General features: G+C 37.9%; 1 protein-coding gene across 1 annotated transcript in view; it reads left to right on the top strand.

Annotated features, from left to right (window-relative positions):
* The window catches only part of LOC136676184 (diacylglycerol kinase zeta-like), a 130772-nt gene that overhangs the window by 86801 nt on the left and 16764 nt on the right, over nt 1–27207 (top strand). The window contains exons 27-30 of the mRNA XM_066653025.1: nt 682–792; nt 5436–5495; nt 21664–21698; nt 22980–23029. Coding sequence (XP_066509122.1) covers nt 682–792; nt 5436–5495; nt 21664–21698; nt 22980–23029 — 256 coding nt within the window. The remainder of the gene's footprint in view (nt 1–681; nt 793–5435; nt 5496–21663; nt 21699–22979; nt 23030–27207) is intronic.

The raw sequence follows: 27207 nt of genomic DNA, 5'->3' as shown, positions 1-27207 counted from the left end.
TATCTCACTCACTGGAATACTGTTATTTGGTTTTATTCTAAAGTTGGGCGTTATTTGTTGTTTGTTTGTTTGTTTGTTTTTAGCAAATAAACACTTGCTGCTCAGACAAATAGCTTTTTAAATCACGTAATCTCTGGTGCCTAAAATCTTTGCATAGTACTGTATGTGTGTGTGTGTGTGTGGGGGGGGGTTAAATGGTGAAAGAATTTCCTTTTTTTTAATTGAGGTTAAGATTAGGTGTAGGTATGGTGTCAATTAGCATACAGTAAGGTCCTCACCAGTATAGCTGAACCAATGTGTGTGTGTAATACATCAAACTATAGCACAGCAGCTGACACCCTTTATAAGAGGGTCTGACTGAAGCTAAAGCATTTTACATGTGCCACCACTTTTATGCACTACTCTAACATTAATGAGTGAAAGGAAGGATAGAAACAAGAAAGAATCAGCAGTTAAGTCAGCTGTCAGAGACAGGTCATTAAATTGTATCAAATCCATGGTTCAGCAAAGGAACAGAAACAAACCTCACCGTTTTGGTGACATTTCTGTCAAGAATGCAGTGTTAAACTGCACAGAGCCACACAGGAGTACTGTGAAGTTACAAGACAGTAGAAATGTACTTTGTGAGCATGTTTCACAGCAGTGCGTTCAAAGCTTTTTTTCCTCCCCCTCTCTCTGCAGGATTGCAGAACTGCAGGCCAGTCAGAGGAAGCGTGTGTCCAGTGACAGTTCACTCACCGAAGCACTGACCCACAGCGACTCACTCAGAACAGTTAAACCAGCACTGAGCAGGTTAGACACACATTCACACAGAGTATGTCTCATACACTATTTTAATAAAAAGTGCCACAAAATTGTTTTTTACTATAGTAGAACCTCTTTAGGTCCCCAAAGCAGTGGTTCTTAAACTAGTGGTCAAGGCTCAACAAACAGCCCTTGTTTTTATTCTATTCCTTTGCATTAAGAGAAAAAAGGACCCTCTGTAGGCTCAGGGTGCATCAGTGTCAGTGCAAACTATCTGTCAACATTTGAATTAAATTAAACACTATGGCAGGAGACCCCACTGCCGACACAGATTACATCTATTTTTTTTTAGTGTTGTTCCAATACACACAAAGAAACATGTGTATAGCAAAACAAATAATTTTCTAGGAGAAAAAAAATCTGGAATAATATATTTAGTATAACATTTCAACAGTTTTCAACTGAGATGGTTTTTGGGCTCATGAATACATTTTTATGGCATTGCAGAAAGGCTGTGTAGAAAACTTCTTGTTTCTACCCTCACTGTTCATTCTCTGGGTTCAACTGACCATACAGGAGTACTTTGTAGTTTTATAATTACAGGCTATAGTCTATTTGTTGCTCTGTAGACTTTATTTTCACACTTTAACCCTGTTCTTCAAAGGTCAGGACTCCCACTCGTACCAGCACAGCACACACTAACACACCACCATGTCAGTGTCACTGCAACACTGAGAAAGAGGCATTACTCAAATCATGCCTGCTCTGTGGTGCTCCTGTAGAGCTAACCATTGAAGGGCAGGGTGAAAGGGGCAAAAAAGTATGCAGAGTTACAGATGGATTACAGTCTGTAAATATAGAAATACAAATTGCTCCAAAGTGAGTTTAGAAACAAGGGGGTGGTTGATTGGTGTGTGTGTGTGTGTGTGTGTGGATATGTATATATATGTAGGTTGTAATTTGTGTGTGCGCATGCATTACCCGTTGTTGTATAAATTCATACTGTGTTCCTGTTTATTCCTTCATTTCTCAATAACTGTTGTCTTTAGGAGATACTGGGGGAATGCAATGTGGTGCATGTCCATAAACGTTATCACCACAGCAATAGCAATAGATAATTCATTTCCCCCTGCCGGGTGGGGCAGGGAGGACGAAATTTCAGGCCCAAAATGGAATCAGGCATGAAATATAAAGATGTTAGGAGGGTCTTTGATATTGAGGTGGCAAGTGTGACAGTGAGAGTGATGAGGAAGGCACCGCCTCAGACAATTCTCCACTCCCTTCTTTATAAATACAATATAAGGATTTACAGAGAAATGTCTGCGTCCCCAAGGGGCGCTGAGGGGAACATGGAAAACGTGAAAAAAAATGGAGACCATGTTCAACCCCAAAACAAGAGAATTTCTCAGTTTGACATGTATATGCTTTTTTTTTTTTTTTTTTTTTAGATGAGCTTACAGTCATCTGCAAAAGTTTAAGCCTTCCTGGTCAAATTACATGTTTACATTTCTGCATGTATTAATACAGTTTCATATTTATTCACTGCATATTATGGAGGGGAGAAAAACATGTAGCCTGTGTAAATATTTTGGCATGTTTTTCTGTAGTATCTTAACAAATAAAGAGAAATTATGCAATAAGCAAGGAAATGTCATATTTACATTGGTTCCTTTTGCAGGATGTGTTATTTTCACCAGATCAACCAGATCAGGGATAGTCTAGTTAGTGAACTCAAATAGAAGCCTTCTACTTTGTGTCAGAATCATCATGTACTTAGAGCAGCCATCTCAATCACCTCTTATGTCTATACTCAATGTCCATTTTATCAGCACCACTTACCATAGAAGAGCACTTTGTAGTTCCACAATTACAGACTTCAGTCCCTGGATTGCTCTGCATATTTTGGTAGCCCTCTGTAACCCCTTTCTTTTAGAGTCAGGACAAATACAGAGTAGGTATTATTTGGGTGGTGCCTTATTCTCAGCACTTCAGTGACACCGTTGTGCTGGTGTTTAAGTTTTTTTTGTGCTGCTCCTAATGCTGTGTCCACAATTTGACACACCTACCTTGTTGGTCCACCTTGTAGATATAAAGTCAGATGCTCATCTGATGCACAGGTTTTTTTGTTTTTTTTTTATATTTATTTATTTTTTGTCATCCTCTACCTATTCCTTCATCAGGACCTCTAGTCCTTCATCAGTGGACACTTTTTGATTGATATTTTTGGTTGACGGGCTATTCTCATTCCGCTAGCTACACTGCGGTGTTTAAAAAGTCCAGCAGCGCAGCTGTGTCTGATCCAGTTGTATCGGCACAAAACACACTAACACACTACCACCATGTCTGTGTCACTGCATGTGTCACTATATTGTTCTTGTATGCTGTGAATGATCTGGCACCCAAAGAATACCTGCTCTGTGGTGGTCCTGGAGCAGCTTGACCATCGAAGAACAGGGTAAAAGGCATTAACAAAGTATTCAGAGCAAGAAATGGACTACAGACTGTAATTGTGGAACAAAAAAGTGTAGCTATATGTTATGTGGAGCAGATAAAAACAGAACAATAAATGTAGAGAAACGGAGATGGCTAATATTTTTGCTAGCTCTCCATTCTTTTTCCATGGAAAGAGGTCTGATGTACTTAGGAAACCCTAGTGTCAGTAAATGAGTGAAAAAACAAAGGCATGACTTTTATTCCTTGAGCTCTTTTCATACACAAGGGTTTACAAAGTGTTTTACAGAGTCACAAGCAACAGTAAAAAGCAGTTAAATTAAGACTAAGAACAAAAAATAACATTTTTCCACAAGTGAACACAGTTATCCACAGCTCACCTCAATAAGAGTGTAAAGGAATTAAACCATATATGTTTGCTAATTTTTTCTTTCTCGATTCATGTTTTCAGAATATTTGATAAGTAAATATTTCTCTGCCATTGTTCTGTTATTTAGGTCTGTTTAGCCCTGTCTTTGCACTCTCCCATAAATGATAGTCCAGTGATGTAATTGGATATATTCAGATGAGGGGGTGGGGCAGTCCTAAAGTCTTTGAAATTTGCATACAAAGCAGAAAAAAGAATGTTTTGACTTAGGCTGCCCACGTTGAACTGATTGGCTTATCTTATTTCACAGTTTGTGGGTTGGTATGTATTCCAGATCACAAAATAATGTTTAAATGCACTGGGGAAAAAAGTTTTTTTTTTTTTTTCATATGATATAAACCCTTTATTGGCTACTCATAGATTTTACAACTGATTTTAAGATGAGTTAACCTGACACTATTAAGGCTTTAATAAATTGTTTTTACACACACTTATTACAATTTTGAGAAGTGCATTTTGCCTTCTATTAAATAAAGTTTCCCTACTTTCCCTTTATTTATGACCTAATCTTTATATATAATTGTACAAAACCCATTTCCAGAAAAAAAATCAGGTATTTTGTAAAATGCAGAAAAACAGCAATCTGTGATTTGTTTCGTCTTTTGAAGCTTCATTTAATTGATAAAAGCACAACGAAAACATCCCCAATGTTGTCGCTGGTCAGTTTGGTTGTATTATGTAACTTTAAACACATGCTTTTTACAAAATATATTAACCTTTCTGGAAATGAAGTTGGTGTTGCTTGCATTTTGCTATTAATGTCTATTCTAAGTGATTTATAAATGCGTTAAATATAGAAATCTTAAATGTTTTATAACTGAATTTAATACTTTAAAAATACAACAATTAATTTAAACTTTAAATATTATTATTATAAGTAGTAGTAATAATAGAAAACCTTATATTGTTTTTGTATGGAGCAAATTATGTTATTTTAAACCATTAGCTTGAAATAGGCCTAGCTAGTGCTGATTATACTACTAATGAGATATGTAGAGCTTGTTAGCCCCCTCATCATAATTCATCCATTACTGTGCCCTGCAGATATATTAGATTACATTGGAGCTGGTTTAGGGTTGGTCTGGCTCATGCTGTATTACTACTGCAGAATTTCGAGTAATGCTGTTCTACCATTCTGTAGCAAACTGAAATCTATTCCACAATTAACACTAAATCATTTTATGTAATATTACATGATATTTAACTATGCCTAATATCAGCATGGAGTAAAAGTTTGAGATTATATATTGTTTTCATAGGATTAGTTTCTTCTAAGGCATTCTGTTTGACATTACCTCTTAGTACAATCACTGCTGTTTCCTTTATAATATTAAAGGGGCAATGAGTGATTTTCTCCTATGAGTTTTCTTCACATTAAGAGGACATATAATTCTCCCTTTTCCAGAAGTTACCACAGGTCATTGGGTCTTTCTGAAATGTCTCTGGCGTGATTTGTACTGAATACCAAAAGGAGCAAACAGCACAGCATCATTCTCACCCTTTCTAAACAGCCACTGCTCACTTCAAGCAGTGTGACACTAATTCAGCATGTAATTTTTAAAATGCAAATTTTTGTGTGTTGTTTTTTCAGTAAAGAGGTTAAGCGACGTTAAAAAAAAATTATAGCGGTTTTGTTTTTAATTTTTGCACATATTCTTCATGTTAGTTTGGAAAAGCAATGACGTGTGTGGATTGCATTTCACTTTGTTCTATTGCAGTGATTGCTATTCAATTTGGAACTAATTCTTCTCCACATGTGTCAGCTACTTCATTATTTCATTTGATTTTTGGTTTATTGTTTTTGTTTTTGAAGGGTTGGTGGTGTTCATCGCTCAAACACAACCTTGGCTGACTTCAAGCCATCTCAAAGCAGGTGAGATTCAACTCCACTCTCATAGAAACTCAGAAACGCATTACTTTCTCCTCATCCTTCTCCTCTATTCTCAGGTTTGTCTCCTTACACTTTACTCATTTTTCTTTTTCTTTAAATTCTTTGATTTCTTCTCTCTCCCTCATTCCCTCTCTTTCTCATTCTCACTTTGTCAACTGCTATATTTAGGTTTCTCCTCTTTTTTCTCATCTTTTTTCTCCTCATCTCTGATAAGTGCACAGTCATGCTTTATCAAGCGAATGAAGGAATGATTGATTTCATCTCTCTCTCTCTCTCTTTCTCTCTCTCTGTCTCTCTCTATACTTATCTCTCTTTATATTTTTCTTTTACTTGTTGCCTTCTAGTCTGCTGTGCACTCAGTATCATTTCTGTCTATCGCTCTCTGTCTGGCTGTCTTTTCCACTGTTTCTCCCTTGTTTCTCTTTATTTCTGTTATCTCTATTTCTCTCTCCATCTCCTCTCTAATTTCTCTAACTTTCTATGATATAATCTGAGCTGCATTCACTATCATCTGTCCTCCACACCTCTCTCTCTCTCTCTGCCTCTCTCTTTTATTCTCTCTCCACCTGTTAATTTTGCTCTCTTTTCTCAGTGCATCATAGGCTGTAGATGGTGGATGTTAGTGTTTAAAGTTTAAATTAGCTCACAGATGAGCTTTGCTTTATTCCCTGGACAGGTTGTTACTGGCTACCCATCACTCTGCCCGACTCCGACTGTTAGTTTTCTCGTCCCCCGCGCAAAGATGAAATGAACTTTCACTGCCAGCGCTCAGACAGCAGGGGGACATTTTTGCGGTTATTATTTTTGCTGGAATGTTCTGTCCCTCATTAGAGTCCAGCTGTTTCTCCTGGCAAAACTTCGGAGAGCACAACACACATGTACCCCAGTGCAGACCATTAAAGATTAGAGTGATGAGGATAGTGTTCGGGTTCTCTTGCCATCCTGCTCCGTCCTGCAGCCTGCTTTGCAGTCTCAAGGGACTTTTCTTACCCCAGAGGATCTCCATATTGCTCTTGAGCTGCTCACTGTAGTGTATTTTACAGTATATTTCCAGGCAGTACATGGCCAAACTAGTTGCACAAAAAAAAAAATAGATTTTGTTTCAGACTTAGCTGGATTCTATCTATCTATCTATATCCATCCATCCATCCATCAATCCATCTTATTGACTGTTCCTGCAGACTTAAAAATTACATTACAATATGTCTTTCTGAATATGTTGTGTATGTTTTAGCAGTCATTTTTTTTAAATATGACACTGCCTGTTTTCCTGTTGTATGGTGTTTAACAAAGAATAGTGTAAATTTGTTTAACATCAACATTTTAGATTCAAAGAGCTACTGATGGTGCTTGTGAACTTAGAAAACAGTTAATACCAGTGGCACCTATGCTGTGTCTGTAACAGAAGGTAGCAATCCTCATACCTTGTTGTTTTGCTGTCTTAGAGGACATTATATGCTTTATATTATATTATATGCTTTAACTGCAGAAATATTTCAACATGTTACCAGAACATAGGTACACCTACAGTGCTCGCTAAAATAATTACACCTTTGAAGATATTGGAGTAGAAAGCTAGCAGCATTTCAGACATGACTCAATGCCTTCCTCCATCAGAATACTCAGAATACTATCATAGTAGATGACATTCCGCTCATTTCAGAGACATCCTTAGATGCTCAAAGAATCAATTCTGAAACTCTGCCCTATTCACTATACAGTGCACTATTTTGGGGTTACACCATTTTGTAGTGGTGTCTGAAAGATGCATTATATACAGGGGTGGGAGGTTTCATGGCTAAATTGGACCAGCCTGCTGGCCAATCTTCATTAATTGCACATTGCACCAGTAAGAGCAGAGTGTGAAGGGTTAAGTAGCAGGGTAAGAGCACAGTTTTGCTCAAAATATTGCAATGCACACAACATTATGGGTGACATACCAGAGTTCAAAAGAGGACAAATTGTTGGTGCACGACTTGCTGGCGCATTTGTGACCAAGACAGCAAGTCTTTGTGATGTATCAAGAGCCACGGTATCCAGGGTAATGTCAGCATACCACCAAGAAGGACCAAACACATCCAACAGGATTAAATGTGGACGCAAGAGGAAGCTGTCTGAAAGGGATGTTCGGGTGCTGACCCGGATTGTATCCAAAAATGTGCACCTCAACTCTCCTGTTTCCACCAGAACTGTCCGTCCATAGGGTCAATACACACAGCCGGGCTGCTATAGCCAAACCTTTGGTCACTCGTGCCAATGCCAAACGTCGGTTTCAATGTTGCAAGGAGCGCAAATCTTGGACTGTGGACGATGTGAAACATGTATTGTTCTCTGATGAGTCCACCTTTACCGTTTTCCCCACATCCGGGACAGTTACGGTGTGGAGAAGCCCCAAAGAAGCGTACCACCCAGACTGTTGCATGCCCAGAGTGAAGCATGGAGGTGGATCAGTGATGGTTTGGGCTGCCATATCATGGCATTCCCTTGGCCCAAGCTGGATTCCAAAAAAGTTGGGATACTAAACAAATTGTGAATAAAAACTGAATACAATGATGTGGAGGTGCCAACATCTAATATTTTATTCAGAATAGAACACAAATCACAGATCAAAAGTTTAAACTGAGAGAATGTATCATTTTAAGGGGAAAATATGTTGTTTCAAAATTTCATGGTGTCAACAAATCCCAAAAAAGTTGGGACAAGGCCATTTTTTACCACTGTGTGGCATCCCCCCTTCTTCTTACAACACTCAACAGACGTCTGGGGACAGAGGAGACCAATTTCTCAAGTTTAGAAATAGGAATGCTCTCCCATTCATGTCTAATACAGGCCTCTAACTGTTCAATCGTCTTGGGCCTTCTTTGTCGCACCTTCCTCTTTATGATGCGCCAAATGTTCTCTATAGGTGAAAGATCTGGACTGCAGGCTGGCCATTTCAGTACCTGGATCCTTCTTCTACGTAGCCATGATGTTGTGATTGCTGCAGAATGTGGTCTGGCATTATCTTGTTGAAAAATGCAGGGTCTTCCCTGAAAGCGATGACGTCTAGATGGGAGCATATGTTGTTCTAGAACCTGAACATAGTTCTCAGCATTAATGGTGCCTTTCCAGACATGCAAACTGCCCATGCCACAAGCACTCATGCAGCCCCATACCATCAGTGATGCAGGCTTCTGAACGGAGCGTTGATAACAACTTGGGTTATCCTTGTCCTCTCTGGTCCGGATGAAATGGCGTCCCAGTGTTCCATAAAGAGCTTCAAATCGTGACTCATCTGACCACAGAACAGTTTTCCATTTTGCTACACTCCATTTTAAAAGACCCCTGGCCCAGTGCAAACGTCTGAGCTTGTGGAGCTTGCTTAGAAATGGCTTCTTCTTTGCACTGTAGAGTTTCAGCTGGCAACGGCAGATAGCACGGTGGATAGTGTTCACTGACAATGCTTTCTGGAAGTATTTCTGAGCCCATTCTGTTATTTCCTTGACAGTGGCATTCCTGTTTGAGGTGCAGTGACGTTTAAGGGCCCAGAGATCACGAGCATCCAGTAGAGTTTTACGGCCTTGACCCTTACGCACAGCAATTGTTCCAGATTCTCTGAATCTTTTGATGCACAGTTGATGATGATAACTTAAAAGTCTTTGCTATTTTACGCTGGGTAACACCATTCTGTTATTGCTGCACTATCTTTCTGCGCAACAGTGGTAGAATTGGTGATCCTCTTACCATCTTGGCTTCAGAGAGACACTGAAACTCTGAGAAGCTCTTTTTATACCCAATCATGTTGTGAATTGACCTAATTAGTGTTAATTGGTCTTCCAGCTGTTCGTTATATGCTCAATTTCCTTTTTCCAGCCACTTATTGGTACTTGTCCCAACTTTTTTGGGATTTGTTGACACTGTGAAATTGTGAATCAACATATTTTTCCTTTAAAATGTTGCCTTTACTCAGATTAAAGTAACCTTTTGACCTGTCATCTATGTTCTATTAAGAATAAAATATTGACATTTGCCATCTCCACATCATTCATCATTGCGTTCAGTTTTTATTCACAATTTGTTTAGTGTGCCAACTTTTTTGGAATCTGGTTTTATACAGATGGGCACGTCACTGCCAAGGACTACTGAACCATTCTGGAGGACCATGTGCATCCAATGGTTCAAACATTGTATCCTGAAGTCGGTGCCGTGTATCAGGAGGACAATGCACCAATACACACAGCAAGACTGGTGAAAGATTGGTTTGATGAACATGAAAGTGAAGTTGAACATCTCGCATGGCCTGCACAGTCACCCGATCTAAATGTTATTGAGCCACTTAGGGGTGTTTTGGAGTAGCGTCAGGAAACATTTTCCTCCACCAGCATCACGTAGTGACCTGGCCACTATCCTGCAAGAAGAATTACTTAAAATCCCTCTGACCAGTGTGCAGGACTTGTGTATGTCATTCCCAATACGCAAAAGGAGGCCCTACACCATACTAATAAATTATTATGGTCTAAAAACAGGTGTTTCAGTTTCATTGTCCAACCCCTGTAGTTAATAATATAGGGAATAGTGAATAGGGAGCCATTTTGGACACAGGGTGGGAGTCAACTCTTCTTCACTATTCCACCTGGCCACTCTTGTTGCCCTGGTAAACAGACTGAGTATTTTCTTGTTTTTATTTCCTTGAGATTTTCTGTTTTCATATCACATTTTCCTTTAGTTTTTTGTTCCATGACACAATTGCAAAATATTTTTGTCGTATTTCTCATCTTCAAATGTATATTTTTATTTAGTTCTCATCTAGTTTTCATTGAGAAATATATTTCACTGATTATTTTCTATAAAGTTAATGAAATGAACATGGCCAAAGAACCCTTAAATTGGCTTATAAAAGTTTAAAATAATTTTAAGCAATTTAAGCTAAAAAAAAAAAAAAAAACACTGCAGCAACAATGCTTTAGCTTTAACTAAGGAACCAATTCTGTAAACTTGCAGGTTCGGGCTTTCAAACTAAGCTTGCACTCCAGGCCAGTGGCAGAGGGGTGGGTGGAGATAGACAGGGACTCATAGCATATTCATAGATCTGTGCATTGTGAATGAAGGCAGAATTATAGCGTTATGTCTTTTAAAGTCACTTATAAACTATTAGAAGAAATAGCTTCTATATATGTCATATAGATGAAAATTGATGAGTTTTCAGGGTGTGATTGTTGGCTGGGGCAGACTTTAAATAGGATTATTTATCTTGAAACAAAAGCATAGGTATTAACAGGAGATTTGATAACAAACCACACAAAATGAGGGAGGATCACAGGTGATTACATAATCCAGTGGATCATGATTTGGAGGTGTGGGGGGTTGTGGGGTACACAGAATTGCTAATGAATGAGATACATAATGCCTGTCCCTTGTAGTAATTACACTGTAAAGCTCAAATGTCACTTTATTTTGTTTTGTTCAATAACAAGTTTCAATTTTGTATGAATTAGATTGTTTATAAAATGAATTCCAGTGGAGTCTTGAGCAAAAGGTATATATTTGTTTGTATAATAGGGCAAAAATATGTTATGAACTTACTGCCTGTTAATGGCTGATGATGTGGGCCATAAGATATTTTAGATATATATTTATATCTTGTCATTTGCTAACATTCACCCATGAGAGCATTAGTGATGTCAGGTACTGATATTAGGAGATTAGTTATGACAAATCCAATTCCAGATCATCCCAAATGTATAGGATAATGCTTCGTTCCAGAGAACGGAGCTCATGAATGGCTCCAGGGTTCACCATGTCATTTCACACTTTTCTATGGAAATTATAGAAGCTGTGCACAACAGAACATTGGTATCTGCAATGGGTGCACCTTACAGTAGTTGAGTACACTCATTATAAGAGGTGTCCACATGTTTTTTATATTAATAAATCATCATGTTGAGAAATTTATACCTGAGCTTACTTCATATGTATTCATTTGATGGTTTCTCTGTGGTTTGATCATTTTTTGGTTACAGGACATCCATGTGATTATAATACCGCCATGTTATGTCTTGTGTGAGTAAACCATTTGCACATTTGTCAAGTATTTCAGAATTTTTTATCTTTAATTTAGGAATCTCATTTAAAATATCTTCAATGTCCTGCCCTTGCTTAGTGACTTAGTGATCTACCAACCATACACACACACATACACACACACAGACAGTTAGTGCTCTGATATCATAGTGAGTCTGTCACTTTGAAGCATGTGGAAGACTTAAGTCAGTTTTTTGTCATCCCAGCAAAATTGATTTTTTTCCCCCTCTACTGTCCCCTTCTGCATGATTAGGCTTCTGAATGGGAGAAGTAATTGGCTGGGGTTTTGAGCTCTGCTTTCTGTTGTATGAAAATGGAGAGTTTCATAGCAATGCATGTGCCTTTGTTTTTAATGGAATTATTAAACACTAATCAGCTTATTGGACCCAGCCCTGTCTGAGAGGGGTGGAGGCTCAGAGAGGCAGAGAAACATCTTATCATCAACCCACAATATGGGTATGAGAGCAAGGGAGAAGAGGAGAGAGAGAGAAGTAACTGAGCAATATCTGCTTCAGTGTATATTACTGAAAATTCTCAGGGGTGCAGAGTCAGAGACAGCTGGATGAAAACAGAAGTTGAGTTACCGAAGCATACAAATATGGCAGGTTTGAAGAGACAGTGTTTTAGAGAAGGGCTGTTGATTTGTTTTGAAAGCTGTATATTTTTCCAAACCTGCAAGTAAGTACCGTGGGTGTAATGTTTACTTGCATGTTTTAAAGATCTCATTAGGGATGGCCTAATGAGATTATATGCAAATATTAAAATTATAGGTTAAATATTCAGAACACATTTGTAAAACCTTACTGGTGTTTATGTCAGCATCTGGTAAATGCTACAAAGTAGATGTTCTTCATAATATATCATCGGAGTCTCCTAATTTCTCAGTCACTTAATGGTTGTCAATTTCCAATGATTTTTATACCAGTGGGAAACACTGGGAAGACCTGTGTCTGTCTATCCATCAGTCAATCAATACATCTAATTAGAAAGCTAAGGGTTCTCTTAATACTAAAATGTTGTGTGCATGCCCTGTTTGCATTGGTAGCCAAGTTAGCATCTTTGTTGAACTGTCCCTTTAAGCTTCATATACAGATAGTCCGTACAGATCTGAGACCCAGATATAGTCCAGGGTTACTCCATTCATTGCCCACACTCTACGTCATGCGCGTCTCTTCATCACAGTGGAAACTGCGTCCTCTAGGCATAGCATGGAACATTTCCCGGGCTTAGTTTATGTCTTCTAGTAAACTGTGTTGTCACTAATGATTGAAAATTATCTCCTTTTACGTAATCTGTGTGTCTCCCTTTACCTCATTAATCTTACTGCTAATTAAAGTGAAACATTGAAACCCAGAGTCAATAATCAATATTATGTGTTTGTGATGTGTGGCACAAATGTGGACAGGGCTTGTGAAAGAGAGTGCCGTTATTGTGCTTGACTTGATTGCTTGTCTATGATGACATCTAGGGCTGATGCATTTTTCACAGCAAAATTCAGTGTTTGGATTTGGATTGGTTTAAAGAATTCTCAATATTATTTAGTCTCATTCTAAATGAGACTAAATCTAGCTATCCATCACGTTCCCTTTCTCAGCTGTTAAGACTGGATGTTCAGTTTGGAAGGCAATATACATGTATTGAATATGGCCTTCTCTTGCGGTTTGATACAAGTCAGAAAGGCAACGAAACACTGCTACATGTTAGCTCAGCCAAACATGGTAACATGGTTGCAAATAGAAAATAGTACTTACAAATCTCTGTCCCACCAACAAATACATTCATATGTTTCCAGACTGGCTAAGCTGTACAGAATGTTGACCGAAACCTCAGTCTCCACACAATTACTATGATTTTTTTATGCAACCACTAGGCTGAACTAAATTGACAGTAATAAAGAATGACTCACTATTAGCTTGATTAGACTAAAAAAAATTTAGAACTTATCTGTCCAGACACAATGAGATGTCCCATACAAACAAATACCTTGGAGATTGGTGAATGAGTATAAATGCATATTCTAGAATTCCACTTTAGTGGAACACAACATAGATGTTTCTCGCAAACTATTGTGCAGACAGCCAAACAAAACACAGAAACTCATTTGTAGCTAGTGTTATTTTTGTTTTGTAGCACTTGCAGTCTCTGTTTACTTTTACGCAGTTAGTTGTGTCCCAAATTTGGAGTCAGATGCACCTTAAGTAATGCATCTGAAACACCAAAATAAGTAAATATTTCTAAACTATGGAGCAGGAATAGAGCAACCTCTTCATCTAGATTTATATTCGGCAGCACGGTGGTACAGCAGGTAGTGTCGCAGTCACACAGCTCAAGTCCCACTCCAGGTGACTGACTCAGGAGTTTGGTGTGTTCTCCCAGTGTATGCATGGGTTTCCTCCCACTGTCCAAAAACATACATTGTTAGGTCGATTGGTGAATCAGATGTATAGGTGAAAATAAAAAATAGGTGTGCCTTGGGCCCTGTTACTCCAGGTAGGCTCCAGACCCATTGCGACCCTGAACTGGATATGCGGTTACAGACAATGAATGAATGAATATTCTGAGGTCTCTCCATTGTCCAAAACTCTCCAGATGCCATTTCTCAGCTGTGTCTGAGCCTGTAAATCAGTGAGCCAGTTCTAACTGAAACACTTTCTGTTTTCCTCTTGTACTGAGCTTGGCATGCATACAAACCTTTTTCCAGCACACAAACAGACTAAAGAGAAAACATATGGTGAGGAAATTTCTCAGAATGTTACATAAAGTGTACTGAGATGAAATCGTAAACATTGCCTTTAAAGCTTTTTCCACCTAGCAACAGTTACTACAAAAGCATGCATGTGGGCAGAGTGTAGGCATGTCAATTAGTATGACAATGATTGCATAGCGGTAAGTGGTGACTATTAACTTTTTTGATTTTCTTGTAAGCAGTGTTAGCACTGATTTAATCATTGTTTTAAACTGAAAGAGGCCTGAAGTGAAGTCTGAACACTGTTTTATAGCAAATAGAGACAAATTAGGCTGTTTTTACACAGCAGGAGTTTTTTAGTACTGTGATTTTACTTCAGCTCTTCTCTGTTGGCCTGGTGTTAGCTCATATTTTGGCACAGGATGCATGCTGTTCTCCATCTAATGAGAAGTGGGTTTTTTTTTTCTTTTTTTGAATAATTGACCAAATCTCACATTTGCAAACCTTTTTGAAAGTTTAGAAAATTACCAGTTATCATAGCTGTCACAGAACATATACTCCATGAGTCAGTGTTTATGTATATGTGGGTGTGTGTTAAGCTGTGGTGGGTCTTGCTGGAGTGTGTATTCTGAGGGACAGTCTGTAATTGTAGCCCCAGCCAGGTATGCAATCAGCCAGGAATGGCTCAGCCGTGTTCAGATGCTGATTATGTTCATTTAAACTGAATTGCAGATAAATTAGTGCCAGATACTGTGGTAAAAGACAGAAAATTACAGATATAGGAGAAAAAGAGGTTTTCTGATACCTTGGATTAGACGGAAGAAAAATTATAAAAGTTACACCGTTTTAATTTGTTGTGCGTTGTGTCTGACACCGTGACATACATTTATCTATAAACATGGTATGAACAAAACGGCACAAAAGGTGAGAAGTCAAGTGAAGTTAAGTTTATTTATTTATTTATTTTTATTATTATTATTTTTTTTATAACTCTCCTATTGTAGAATTTCACACTATTGCTTACTTACACTCTCTGGAATTAAAACCAAAAGCAAATAAACATATAAACATTGTCTTGAGTACTCTGAGGGTAAAAATGTCATATTATTTAACATATTAACTAGCTAACCAATTTTAATTACTTAATGGCAAATATAGCCAAAGAGCTTTGGTTATGTTTGCTTGCCTTCTAGCTAGTTTAGGTTTTACCCCATTTACAGCATTTTGGATCATTTACTGCTTACTTGTGTGATGTTACCAGAATTACAGTAAAATGCCACTGATGTAGGACATGGTCCTAATTTTGTGTAAAATGTTATTGTTGTTTATGTTTTTTTGGTGTGTCAATGAGGAAAGTCATTATATGTAGAAGTGACTATTTTTCATGTTGTGTAAGTTTAAAAATGCTTTGAGGTTAATTGAACTCATAATAGATACATTTGCAGATGGTTAGGGGACTTGTTCTTCTCAGCATCAGTCCTTAATTTGTTTAGGGTTTAGGGTTATTGCAGGCTTGCTACACATGTGTTCAGAACTTCTTTTGTGTCAGGACAGCAGAACATGAGAGAGAGAGAGAGAGTGTACAGATGTGTATGAGTGGTAGAAAAGACATGTAAGGGTCAGGGCAGATTTATGAGTCTGGAGCCCAAGAGCTGTTCCTAATTATGGAACACAGACTGGATTCCTGCACTGTGGTGTGCAGTTTCCTATGTATACACACACACACACACACACACACACTAAAACATACAGAAACACACGTCCCACTCAGAGACAAGCCATTAATAGCATGGTAGTGTGTGCGCTGTTTTTCTCCTCATTTCTCTCTTTCTATGTCTCTAAAATGATAGATTGCTAAGTGAGTCTACACGAAAGTCCTATTTGGACGAAATATTAGGCAGGTGGTGTGTAAGCTTTAAGCTTTATTGTTTCTGACTTGACCCCCATCTGACCTCTAATGTCTGTACTCAAGTGTAAGTCCCCTGCCCTGTCTGACCCCTGCAGAGTGAATGAAGTATAGGCAAGGGGTCACTCTAGAAAGTGCAGCATGATTTACTTTGCTAGGAGATGGACAAAACCACACTATTTAGAAGGACCACAGTGTTGTCCACAGTAGCTTGAAAACACGGCATTGCCAAAATTTTGTGGACAACTGCTAATCCAAACATTGTTCTGAAGTGTATCAATAGGATATTTGTCATTCTTTGCTGCAGTAACTTCTTCTAATATTCCTGGGAAAGTGTAACATTAGATTTTGGAACATTTTTGTGAGAATTTGATGACATTTATCCAAAATATTAGTTAGGTCAGTTACTGCTGTTGGATGATACACTTTTGTACATATGTTATGGAGGAGGTAGGGGACATGGAGTCTGAATGCACCTTGTTCAAGACCTCTATTATGGAAGTGGCTGCACATAGCTGTGGTCAAAATCATGTTGGTGCCTTTTACAGAGGCAACCCAAGAACCCAGTGGTGGACAGGGTGTGCCAATTATTGAGGCATCACACTTCTCAGTTTCCCTGGAGAAAGTATACAAAGGTTCTTTAAAGGAGAATCTGTTTGAGAGTCAAACACAGGATAAGAAGGAATAATGGCAACTCTTCGTGCAGTTAATTCCTCTTGCAGATAATTGAAGAGTCAAGAGTTTGCTACTCCACCCTACATGTTTTGAAGATTTGCAGAAGGCACGTGACCATGTTTCATGAGATATTCTGTGGGGCGTGCTCTGGGAGTACTGGGTGTCATCCTCGCTGAGGCAAGCCGTTCTGTCCTTGCACTTTTAGTGTGAGTTGTGTTACTTGGCAGTAATTTGGGCTTGTAAATCTGGCTAAACAGAGAAACCCTGCTTTGTGGAACAGCCCCCTAATGTTTTCTGACCTCCAGCATGCAGTTTAGCAGTTTGCAACCAAGTGTGAAACACCTCTAAGTCTGAGGCCGTGGTTATCTCCAAGAGAAAGGTGGCCTCCTTTCTTCAGGTAGAGGATGAGAGCCTACCCTAAGTAAAGGAGTTCAAGTATATCAGGTTCTTGTTCATGAGTGATGGGAAGAAGGTTCATGAGGTTGACCATCAGTAAGGTGCCGTGACTGAAGCAATGCACTCACTGTACCATACCCACTGTTCCAGGAAACAGCAAAGAAAGAGATTTATTCAGTGGGTTACTGGGCATATTTCCTGTGATTGGGTGTGGAGGAAGCTCCAGGTAGACAAAGGAACTGCAGGAGGGGGATTATATCTCTAGGCTGGCCTGGCAATTCCTGGGGATGCCACAGGGAGTGCTGGTGGAGGTTGATGGGGTCTGAAATGCCTGTGCTCCTTTGCTGGCCCTAGATAGAAACATGGATAGAAAATATGATTAAATTAGATAAATAATTATCTGTATTAATCCTTTAACATGTTAATATATTATCAACACACTTACTTTTACAGCACTCAACTGAAGTCTTTGGTAACTTACTGATTTCTGCCACTGAAAGCAATGAATTCATCAGTTGAATGTTGTATATTAAGCTGGTAATCTATGAAATTTTCTCTTTTAGGGATGCAAATAATTTATCAGAGGGAAGAATTAGTGGTAATGCATTCTTAGAATAGTGGTTGGGTGTGGGTGGAGTTTAAACAGGCTCCACCTGATTGTCATGGATACAAGACAACCTTAGGGAAAAATAATGTAACTGGATCTGCTTTCTGTTGCTGTATTTTGAATGTTAAATATCATAAAGTAAAATATCAAAAAATCAACATGGTTGACACTTGGCTAGAATGTAAACGTTTGATATGAATTCACATTATTTAGTCTTGCATTTCAAACATTTATTTATAGAACTGTCCAATGGATTCTAATGTATGTGAGTTTTGAATCAATAGATGTTCTGTTATTTTTTGCAGGTGCTGGGAAAGGCATTTGTTAACCATATGTTATTGGTGCATCAAATAGGAATTGGGCTAAAAAAAAAACCACTGGTCTACTCCTCTTATAAGGCTTTGCTACTCTCTCTGGTTTGTTTATGTTCAAAAGCTCCTAATTTTTTAAAGGGAAATGGTATGTTTGAGAGGGGAAAAAAAACTGTTGTTTGTACGTTGCTGAAGTTTAACTTGTCCATATTGGTTATTATTATTCACGAAACTACCACAGAAATAAATGTATAACTCAAGCTGTTTAATTTTAAAGAATTTTGGTGTGTGTTTACTTTCATGCAGTATGCGACCTCCAACATTTAGAGTAAGTTCAACATTGTGCTTTTTAATGATTGGAGTTTTCTTGGCTATCTTAACACCTCCAGATGCCATTTCTTTGCTTTGAGCAGAGAGTGAAAAGCCAGTATGTTGGACCAAGACCCTTATCTATTTATTTATTAATTAATTAATTTATTTATTTATTTACCCATTTTGGGACACTGGGGCTTCATAAACACATCAGACCTATTTCCAAAACACAAACAGACTGGAGAGTCAAATGTGCTGTGCAGGTTTTCTCCATGAACAAGTTTGGAAGCAGAACATTTATGTACCAAAGCATCATCACTGCTTATACTTATCATGCCTGTTGTCCTTTGGATGCTTTGGTATTTTTGGATTTAGAACTACCTGTATCTCTCTCTCTCTCTCTCTCCTTCAATCCTTTGTCTCAGTAGGGAACAGATTACTGGCATTGATGTCACTGTGCCTTTCAAACTGATGATTTTGACAAGGCACGCTGCTGCTTTGATCAAAATTTTATTGAGACGAGCAGTGCTTGTTCAAGGGAGACTGTGTGTGCATCAGGGGGAGGGTGAAGACCCTTGTCAAGAGCGGTGATTGTCAGCAGGGGCTATTTCTCTCCTTTATCACTATTAACCCAATTACAAAATCTGCCATATACACACGCACAAAATTCTGCAGCTCCAAGTTGCCTTTCTTTCTTACTATATGCTTCTTAATTCCTCTCTATTTCCTTACTGGCTCTCCTCCATTTAAGCCAAGTTTATTGGTTCCTCTGGTCTTGCAGATGCTCTGTCTGGATCAAAGACTTTGAACTTGCACAGAATGAAAGAATCTGGTATCTGTCTGATGGAGCTGTGGAAATATATTGCTCGTTAATTATTATCTCAATGTTAAGACCCTGCAGTTGTGGGTGTGTGTGTGTGGGTGTGAGAGAGACAGGGAGAGAGGGGAAAAGAAGGGGAGAAAGAGAGAGGAAGTTTATTTGTACTCTCACATTATGCTCTCAATGAGTGCCTTGTGTGTGTGTTGATGATTCAAATAATTTTTGTGATCTAATAAGCAAATACTCTTAGTCAAAATGATTCTAAATTTCTTTAACCCTGCCACATTGTATATGTGTATTTTTGTTATTATTATTATTTTATTTTATATATTTATATTTTTATTTATATTTTTCCCTGTCAAATTTGTAAACACTATTCTTTTAATAAATCATCCTAGATCTAAAGAGTAGAGTTGTAACAGGTTTTCTAAGTATGAAAGTCCGTTTCCTTTTCCAAACACTGTGCAGTAGTCAGTTGTGGTCCTGTGGGGGCAGTGATGATTGATGAACAGATTGATGAAGGGCAGTGGCTTTACCCACCAGATACACCAGTCATACACCAACCAATTCCCCAAGTTTTAAGAGGCAGTGTAGCACAGAATATATTAGCCTTGCAATTATTAGCAGGATTATCACAACAGTATTTGGTCAGTATTATTTGAAAGCCCTTTGCATGCCATGGTTGGGAGGTATTTTGCAGCTGCTGGGGAGTGCGGCACCCAACCCATCAGATTGTTTATTTTATTTTATAAGTATACACAGACTAACATATCAATGTATTTATTTGCCTGCACTTTGTGTTCCTAATCTTTGTAGTCTTTACCAGAATATTCACTGTACCATTTGGATCTCTCCTCCTGTAAATTGAGGTCAGCTGCTGGTAATCTGTTTGTTCGAACAATCTACAGAGAGAGAGGGAGAATTGTTGTATTGTTTTGATTGGAAGAATTAGTGCTATTTGGGTTTAAGGTAAAGCCAGAGTCTCCTGGTGGGGGTATTCCACAAAGCAGGGATTCTCAGTTAGCCAGCTAACTTAAGCCCAAAGTTGACAACAGTCCAATAGGAATCTCCCTTAGCTCTGTTCCTATAGGACAGGCTTGATTTTAGGCTTAAGCTATCTGGCTAAACAGTGAAACCCTGCTTTGTGGAACAGCCTCCTAATGTTGATTAAAAATCCATTATATCCTCTTTCATTCAGAGCTAACATCTTTCAGAACTAATCATATTTTGGCCCAACATTATATGAGTTGGGTCTACAATTGAATTGTATGAATTCTGGTTTAGATCACAGTTTGAAATTAAATGGACTCTGGGTTGGATCTAGGCTTGCATTTGTATGGACGTTTCTTTGCATCTGCAGTTAATTTGCATGGAAACTGGTTTGGATCTGGGGTTAAATTAGTATGGACTCTGCTTTGGAGTAGAGATTGGACAGGACCTGGGAAAGATCTGGGTCCTGATTCACAAATGTATCTTAAGTAAGAAATTCCTTATTAAAGTTAAGATCAAATTTTCCTTAAGAACAATTAATGTTCATTAAAAATATATGTTCTTATCTATTTTCTTAACTTAGGAAACCCTCACACTTGTCGTAGGGTTGAGTAAAAAAATATTTTAAATAGCTGAATTAATGAAAATATGATCTAATTGAACAAAATTAAAAGTGGGGATTGTTCTTAAAGTACTTTTAATTTCTACATAAGCATAATAATGGCAAACGTGAATTTCCTTCACCATTACATCTTGTTCTTGGTTACTAAAATATTTGAATGCTTAATTTGACTCTTGTGTCTGATGGGTCTCGCAGCGTTTATAAAGTGTAAAATGCAGACTACACATTACCTAAAGAAGAAAAAACAAACAATATTTGAGAACTTAGTTTGAAAAATTGCATTTAAGAACATTCTTATGAACTTCATAGGTTTTTTTCTTCCTTTTATCCTTAGGAAACTTTTGTGAATCCAGCCCCTGGACTTGAAATTATGTGGTCTCTTGAATATGGATGGAAACTAATTTGCATGGACTCTGGTTTGGGTCTAGGGTAGAATATGTATTTGAACTCAGTTGATTTACAGTTTCTGAATTTGTATTATCTCATAAGTTAAATTTGAACTGCTTTTTCAAAATGTATTGGAATGGAAAGACTGATGAAGCTGAAAAGGTGAGTTCCTTTCTAGAGAAGCAACCAGCTGGGTTTAGTTATCATTGTGTCAGCAGTCTCTATTACACACACGTAAATGCACTGAAAGCAGATTTTGCCATTGTGCATTGACAGCAGCTTGTGTAGCATGCTGAATACTATGTGGGCTCAGTGAACACTCACTGTACCTCCGTAAAATAACTCTTTTTAATGGTTCCTTTTCTGTGTGTCCCATAGGCCAGAAAAGAATTCTCTGAGCCCCAGAAACCCAGGTAAACACTCACACACAAACCCACACACACACATACAACTCGGCCATCCAAAAAAGTCAATGAGCAAAGGAGAGCTTTTTTCTCCAGTATAGCTGTGTTTAGTAGGTGTGTAAAGCCAAGTCAGTGTGTGTCAGATCCCTTTCTTTTTCTTTCTTGGAGTGTGAAACACAGCACACACAGGATAAAAGCAGCACTGTGGAGAGACTAGGCTCAGGCCAATTGATTTCCAAAGCCAGTTAAAAGGAAGGTTGTTGCTGAGTGTCAAATGCCCATACGCCCTCTCTTTAACAAGCTGCTGCCAAACCAATAAATAAATAAATGCCAGGTGCCAAAGACCTGCTGTGTTTTTTTTCCTTGCCACTGGTGGGAGAGAGAAAAGAGGACGAAAGAACTCTTGTGATCTTCGTGGATCAACCAAGGAGATCGAGGTTATCATGACTCTTTTGTTCACATTAGAATTCCATGCTAGTGCTTCCAAATGCTTCCTGGCATAGGCAGAAACGGAATGTGTTTTCTGGCACTGTGTTGTTGCTTCTGTACCAAGGAAGTAATCAGCAGCTTCAACTCTTGGAAGTGGCATTTTAAAGGCAGGACTGGAGCCGGTGTATCTTGAGACACAGGCACGGACTGAACCAAGTGAGCCAGTGTTAGTTACAAACTGGGATTTTTCCCTCCCCAGTTTATGAAGGTAACACAGAGATTGGTGGATGACGAGGGGTAATCTACAAAGGGCATCCTGAAGCTTTGAACCCAGATTTAGCGTATTGAGACACAAGCCACAGAGGCAGCGAGCCCTAATGTGATTACCACCGCTAATTAAAATCTTATTTCCCCCACACTGTTTCCAAGCCCCCTCTGATACCAGAATATTAAACAAATGCAAGACTGCTTGTAAAACTCAGAATAGCTGAATATGTTACAAATGTGTATTTATGCATTCACGCCTGCAAGTCCAAATTTAAATAAATGAGATGTCACATGAGGTGATTATTATTTATGCAATTATTCCTGTCAGAATATATCCTCTCATTATTTTGGAATTTGTATTTGCTCAATCTCAGCCGTAATCCTCCAAAAAGGCACTTAGCTTCTTGGCTAGCTTTAATCGGATAAATGTGCTATAGTTTTCAGGGTTTATATCTCTTAGTCATTTTTAGCTTCCAGGTTAGTGTCATACTAAATTTATTTACATGCTGTCATCAATTAGTTGTGGTTAGACTTCTTAAATAGATGTTAAATGAAAGCAAATATAGAGGTCTCTCTGTCTGTTTCTGCTTGCAGTATTGGCAGATGTGCTCATTGAATGTGTAAAGAACAAGGACCATCAGAAGGTAAGAGGAACCATTTAAAACACACCAGACCTCAAGGGAAATATCAAATCCCAATTAGAAGAATAGAAATAATCAGTTTTCATCATATAAAATATTTTTAAAAATCTGAGGCTAATCAACAGCCATAGCAACAGGCACTTCTGCTATTGGTAATAGACTTGCTGGAGAAATAAGCCTATATTCACATTACCAGGCTGACGTGACTCATCTGATTTTTAATTATTTGTATTTTTGTTTATTTATTTATTTATTTATTTATTTTTAAACTTAATGTTACTCAGATCTGTCAAATCAGATTTGAGTCTATTTCATCTGAGTGGTAACACTTTACAGTAAGGGTAAATTAACAGTACTTAAGGCAGCATTAAGTAATATGACAGTAATAATCATTAGTCACAATTAATCAATAATTAATGATAGAACTACTACTAAATAATGATAAGAACTACCATTATTTTAGGATTTTATAAAATCCTTTATGGAAATGAGACATGAATGTGAACGGTCTTTTTGCCTTTACGCATGTCTAGAGCCTCAGCCTGCACTAGCAGCACAGCTAAACAATGGAGAGGCTCGAGCTGCATCCTAAATAGTGCGGTACACCTTACATTATTTCTGGGCATTGTGAGCACAAATCAATATCACGATGAATTGTACATTTTACCACGATTACGATTAATAAACGATTATGTCGTTTTTGTATTTTTGACCCTCATATTTCAGTGACGAGGCTTGTACTGTAAATCTGCTCCAGTATTAAAGCTGGGATATTTTTTCTAATGTTGCTGGGAGCTCATTCCTCTCTTGTTTTTTGCGCACTGTTTATATTCGGTGTGTGATTGTGCTTTTTCGCTGAAATTTTTTTTCTCAGCGTTTACATTTGACATCTTTTCTTTGGTACGAACTGCTCGAGACAATTGGTCGTCCTCTGCTTTTAGGTTGCTTCCATGTGGCAGACTGGGGCAGAATCATATGACTACTGCTTGGTAGTGTGGTTTTAAAGGGACAGTTCATGAACACACAGTGGGGACATGAGAGAATAAAAATAATTGATGTAATTGATATAAACAAGATTATGTCGATTAGAAGTTCTGAATGTCAGTTTTGATTAGTTTTCGATTAATTGCCCAGCCCTACCTTCATAGCCTGTGCACTTCACAGCTTATGAAAACTACTACACACAGACCGGGCACTAGTTATAAAGGCAGATGTGAAGCTTATAGCTGATAAACAGTTTTGTAATTCAACATACATCACATTACATGAGTGCTTAAAATTTTCTGGTTAGTGTGTAGGGAGACATATTGGATTCTCTTATTCCCATATTATTAAAAAGTCCTTATAAAAAATCCTTTTCTCCTCTTCTCTAGTAATGTACAGTCGACAAACTATCCTTCCAAGCAAAATGAGATGTATGCATAAGTTTACTAACGTGTTTTTTTTTTTCAGTTTTATTACAATGCATCGTTTTACAATTGTAAAGGAAGGGATGTGCATAAATGTATCAATGGGCACATACATGCCATTTCAGAGACAGATTAGTTCACTTTAAAGGCAGATACAAGCCATTTATATTTATGAATGTGGCACGGCCAAATCGATCTGAGCAAAAAAATCAGAATTGATGAATGAGGCTTGTAATGTGAACACAACCCAAGATACAAAGATAGAGCTGACTTCGTCTAAAATTAGATACATGTCAAATTTTATAGCAGCATTTAAATACATAAAACCATCCATCACACAGCAAGCAATGATGACAGTGTGAAGTTTGTAGACTTTTACCACAGGCCCCCTAGTGGTTGGCCTGTATTTAAATCAACAGGCACAAATATGCTTTCTGCTGGTGAAAATCTGTGCATAGAGAAATCCTGCCGTGAACAAACTCACACTGTGCAGAGGGAAATGCATCACAATAGAATCAGAGCTCTCTGTGTGTCCCATGTCTTCCATCACTGTAGAAATGAGGCACAACGCTTTTCATAATGTTGGAGGCACTGTTTTTATTTTTTGTTTGTTTGTTTGTTTGTTTGTTTTGGGGGGGGGGGGGTTGTATGTTTTTTCTTCCCCTGAATGAGCACGAGAGCTTATGGTACTGAAAACAACACGGCCAGAGCTGACCCCTGTTGTGTTCAGAGGACACACGCAGTTGATATGTTCATGTGCTCCGTAGTGACATAAATAAACATCTGTAAATGAGGAATTCCTGGCTTTGTGCAGTCACAGTCATTACACATCAAGCACACAGAATACAGGGGATGAAATGGATGTCACTCTGGCCACTGTACTAAGGGGATTAATAGCCATCAAAGCTCTCTCTGACCACAAAAATATGTAGTTGTTATTGTAATTAAACCAACCTTAAACTAATTATTATCCTCAACATCAGTTCAGTTCCAGTCATGAACCTTTCCCTAATACTGTACTCTGTACTCGCTGCTACATTAATAAAAATGTTTATTATATATATATTATATATATAATTTTTTGATAAGACATCTCCCCTGCCAGAGTTGTATTTTTTTAGGTTTTCAATTCTTATTTGGAGGCCCTTTTCCTTTTGAACTTATCAGTAAATGAATTTCATTTTCATTGGGATTATGACTTTGTAATTCACTTGGTAAGTATGGAACTTTGCAGGGTTTTGAACATTAAAAATTTTGCCTTAAGCAATATATTTTAGGTTATCGCTCTGCTGCAACCTACAGTAAAACCCAACTATTCTTGAGGCATTTGGTTGGATTTGAAAGGTTAAGAATATTTTATAAGAGAAGCTTTCAGGTTCTGATTCTGTACGCTTATGAATTTATCCTGCTGTTAACATTGGCATTCTCATTATTAACAAAATAAGTGATCCAGAGCACTCATACATGCCTGCACCAGGCTTCCCAAATGTTTTGGCATGCTTTGGATTATTAGAAGATTTTTTTCCTTTTTTTCTCCCTTCATTTTTAATTAATTTATTATTTTTTTAATGAGACTCTCTGATGCAGGTTAATCTTGTTTCTTTTTCAATTTTACAATTTGACTGATTGTATGTAGTTTCTGGCAAAATCACCTTCTTAATCAAAAATAAAATCTAATACAAAATATGAAAAATATATACCATATATATCATCATGAAGTTTTCACACAATTTGAAGTACACCTCTTGTGGTCAAATGATGTAGCAAACTATAAATCCACAGAAATCGAGAAATCGTTTTTCTTTGGACAAGAACAACATACTTCCGTTATGTTGTGTATCTATTTTCTTGTGAATGTTCTTGGTGTCTTTTGAACCGAGGTTTTATCCATGGTTTTTCAGTTTTTCATCAGAGTTTTCTAGCCTTGCTTTTTCTGACCTGACATATTGTTTTCTATTGCTTAGGACAGCAGTGCATTTTTGCTTCAATATTTAATGCTGTTGAAACTTTTTTAAGCTTCAAACACCAGATTCCAGTGTCATTTGGCCTTTTGTTTTCTCTTTTTTGCCTTTAATGATGACAACATGGAACAACTGGTCAGTGAATGGCCAAGCAGAGGTTATTTTTAGTTCCCTTAAGTAAGGGGCTCTGTAATACAGGAGCAGAGATTTACACATTGTTTACCTATATGAACAATGATTTGAATTGACCCTAACTATTGTTTTAAATTATTCATTTCATTTTTCAAATCCAATAAATTGGACAACCAAGCAAAAAAACATGTCCAAAATACACTAGTTGTAAAAAAAAAAAAAAATGTTGCACCCAGAAGGACGTGTTAGGTTACAATGATATTAGGAATGGTTACCAGAACAATACATGATTAAACATTTAGACTTGTATGGGCAATTTTTATTGAGCTACACATACAGAAGTATTGTCTCTCAGCAGGTGGCTTTGAACCACCGTGTTTGCTAAAGCAACATGCCAGACCTCTCAGAATAGAGTTGTAGAGCTTCATAATTGCGTCCTGCAATAATTCATCCCATGCAGCTTGAATATTATTACTCAATTCCTGATTTTTTGCAGCAGGAGTGGAGTGTTAATAGCGCTTTAAATAGCATCCCACAATAAACCGTTCATCTTGGGGCCTCCACACAAATGAAATCATTGATTGTCTCCACCAAAGCCAAAGAGGCACTCGTCACTGAAGATGACTTGCTGCCATTCTGAATGACTCCATGACAGTGAAACATGACACCATTGCAGTTT

This window comes from Hoplias malabaricus, chromosome X2 (assembly GCF_029633855.1).
Source record: "Hoplias malabaricus isolate fHopMal1 chromosome X2, fHopMal1.hap1, whole genome shotgun sequence".
Classification (NCBI taxonomy): Eukaryota; Metazoa; Chordata; class Actinopteri; order Characiformes; family Erythrinidae; genus Hoplias; species Hoplias malabaricus.
This window is presented reverse-complemented; position numbering and strand designations above follow the sequence as displayed.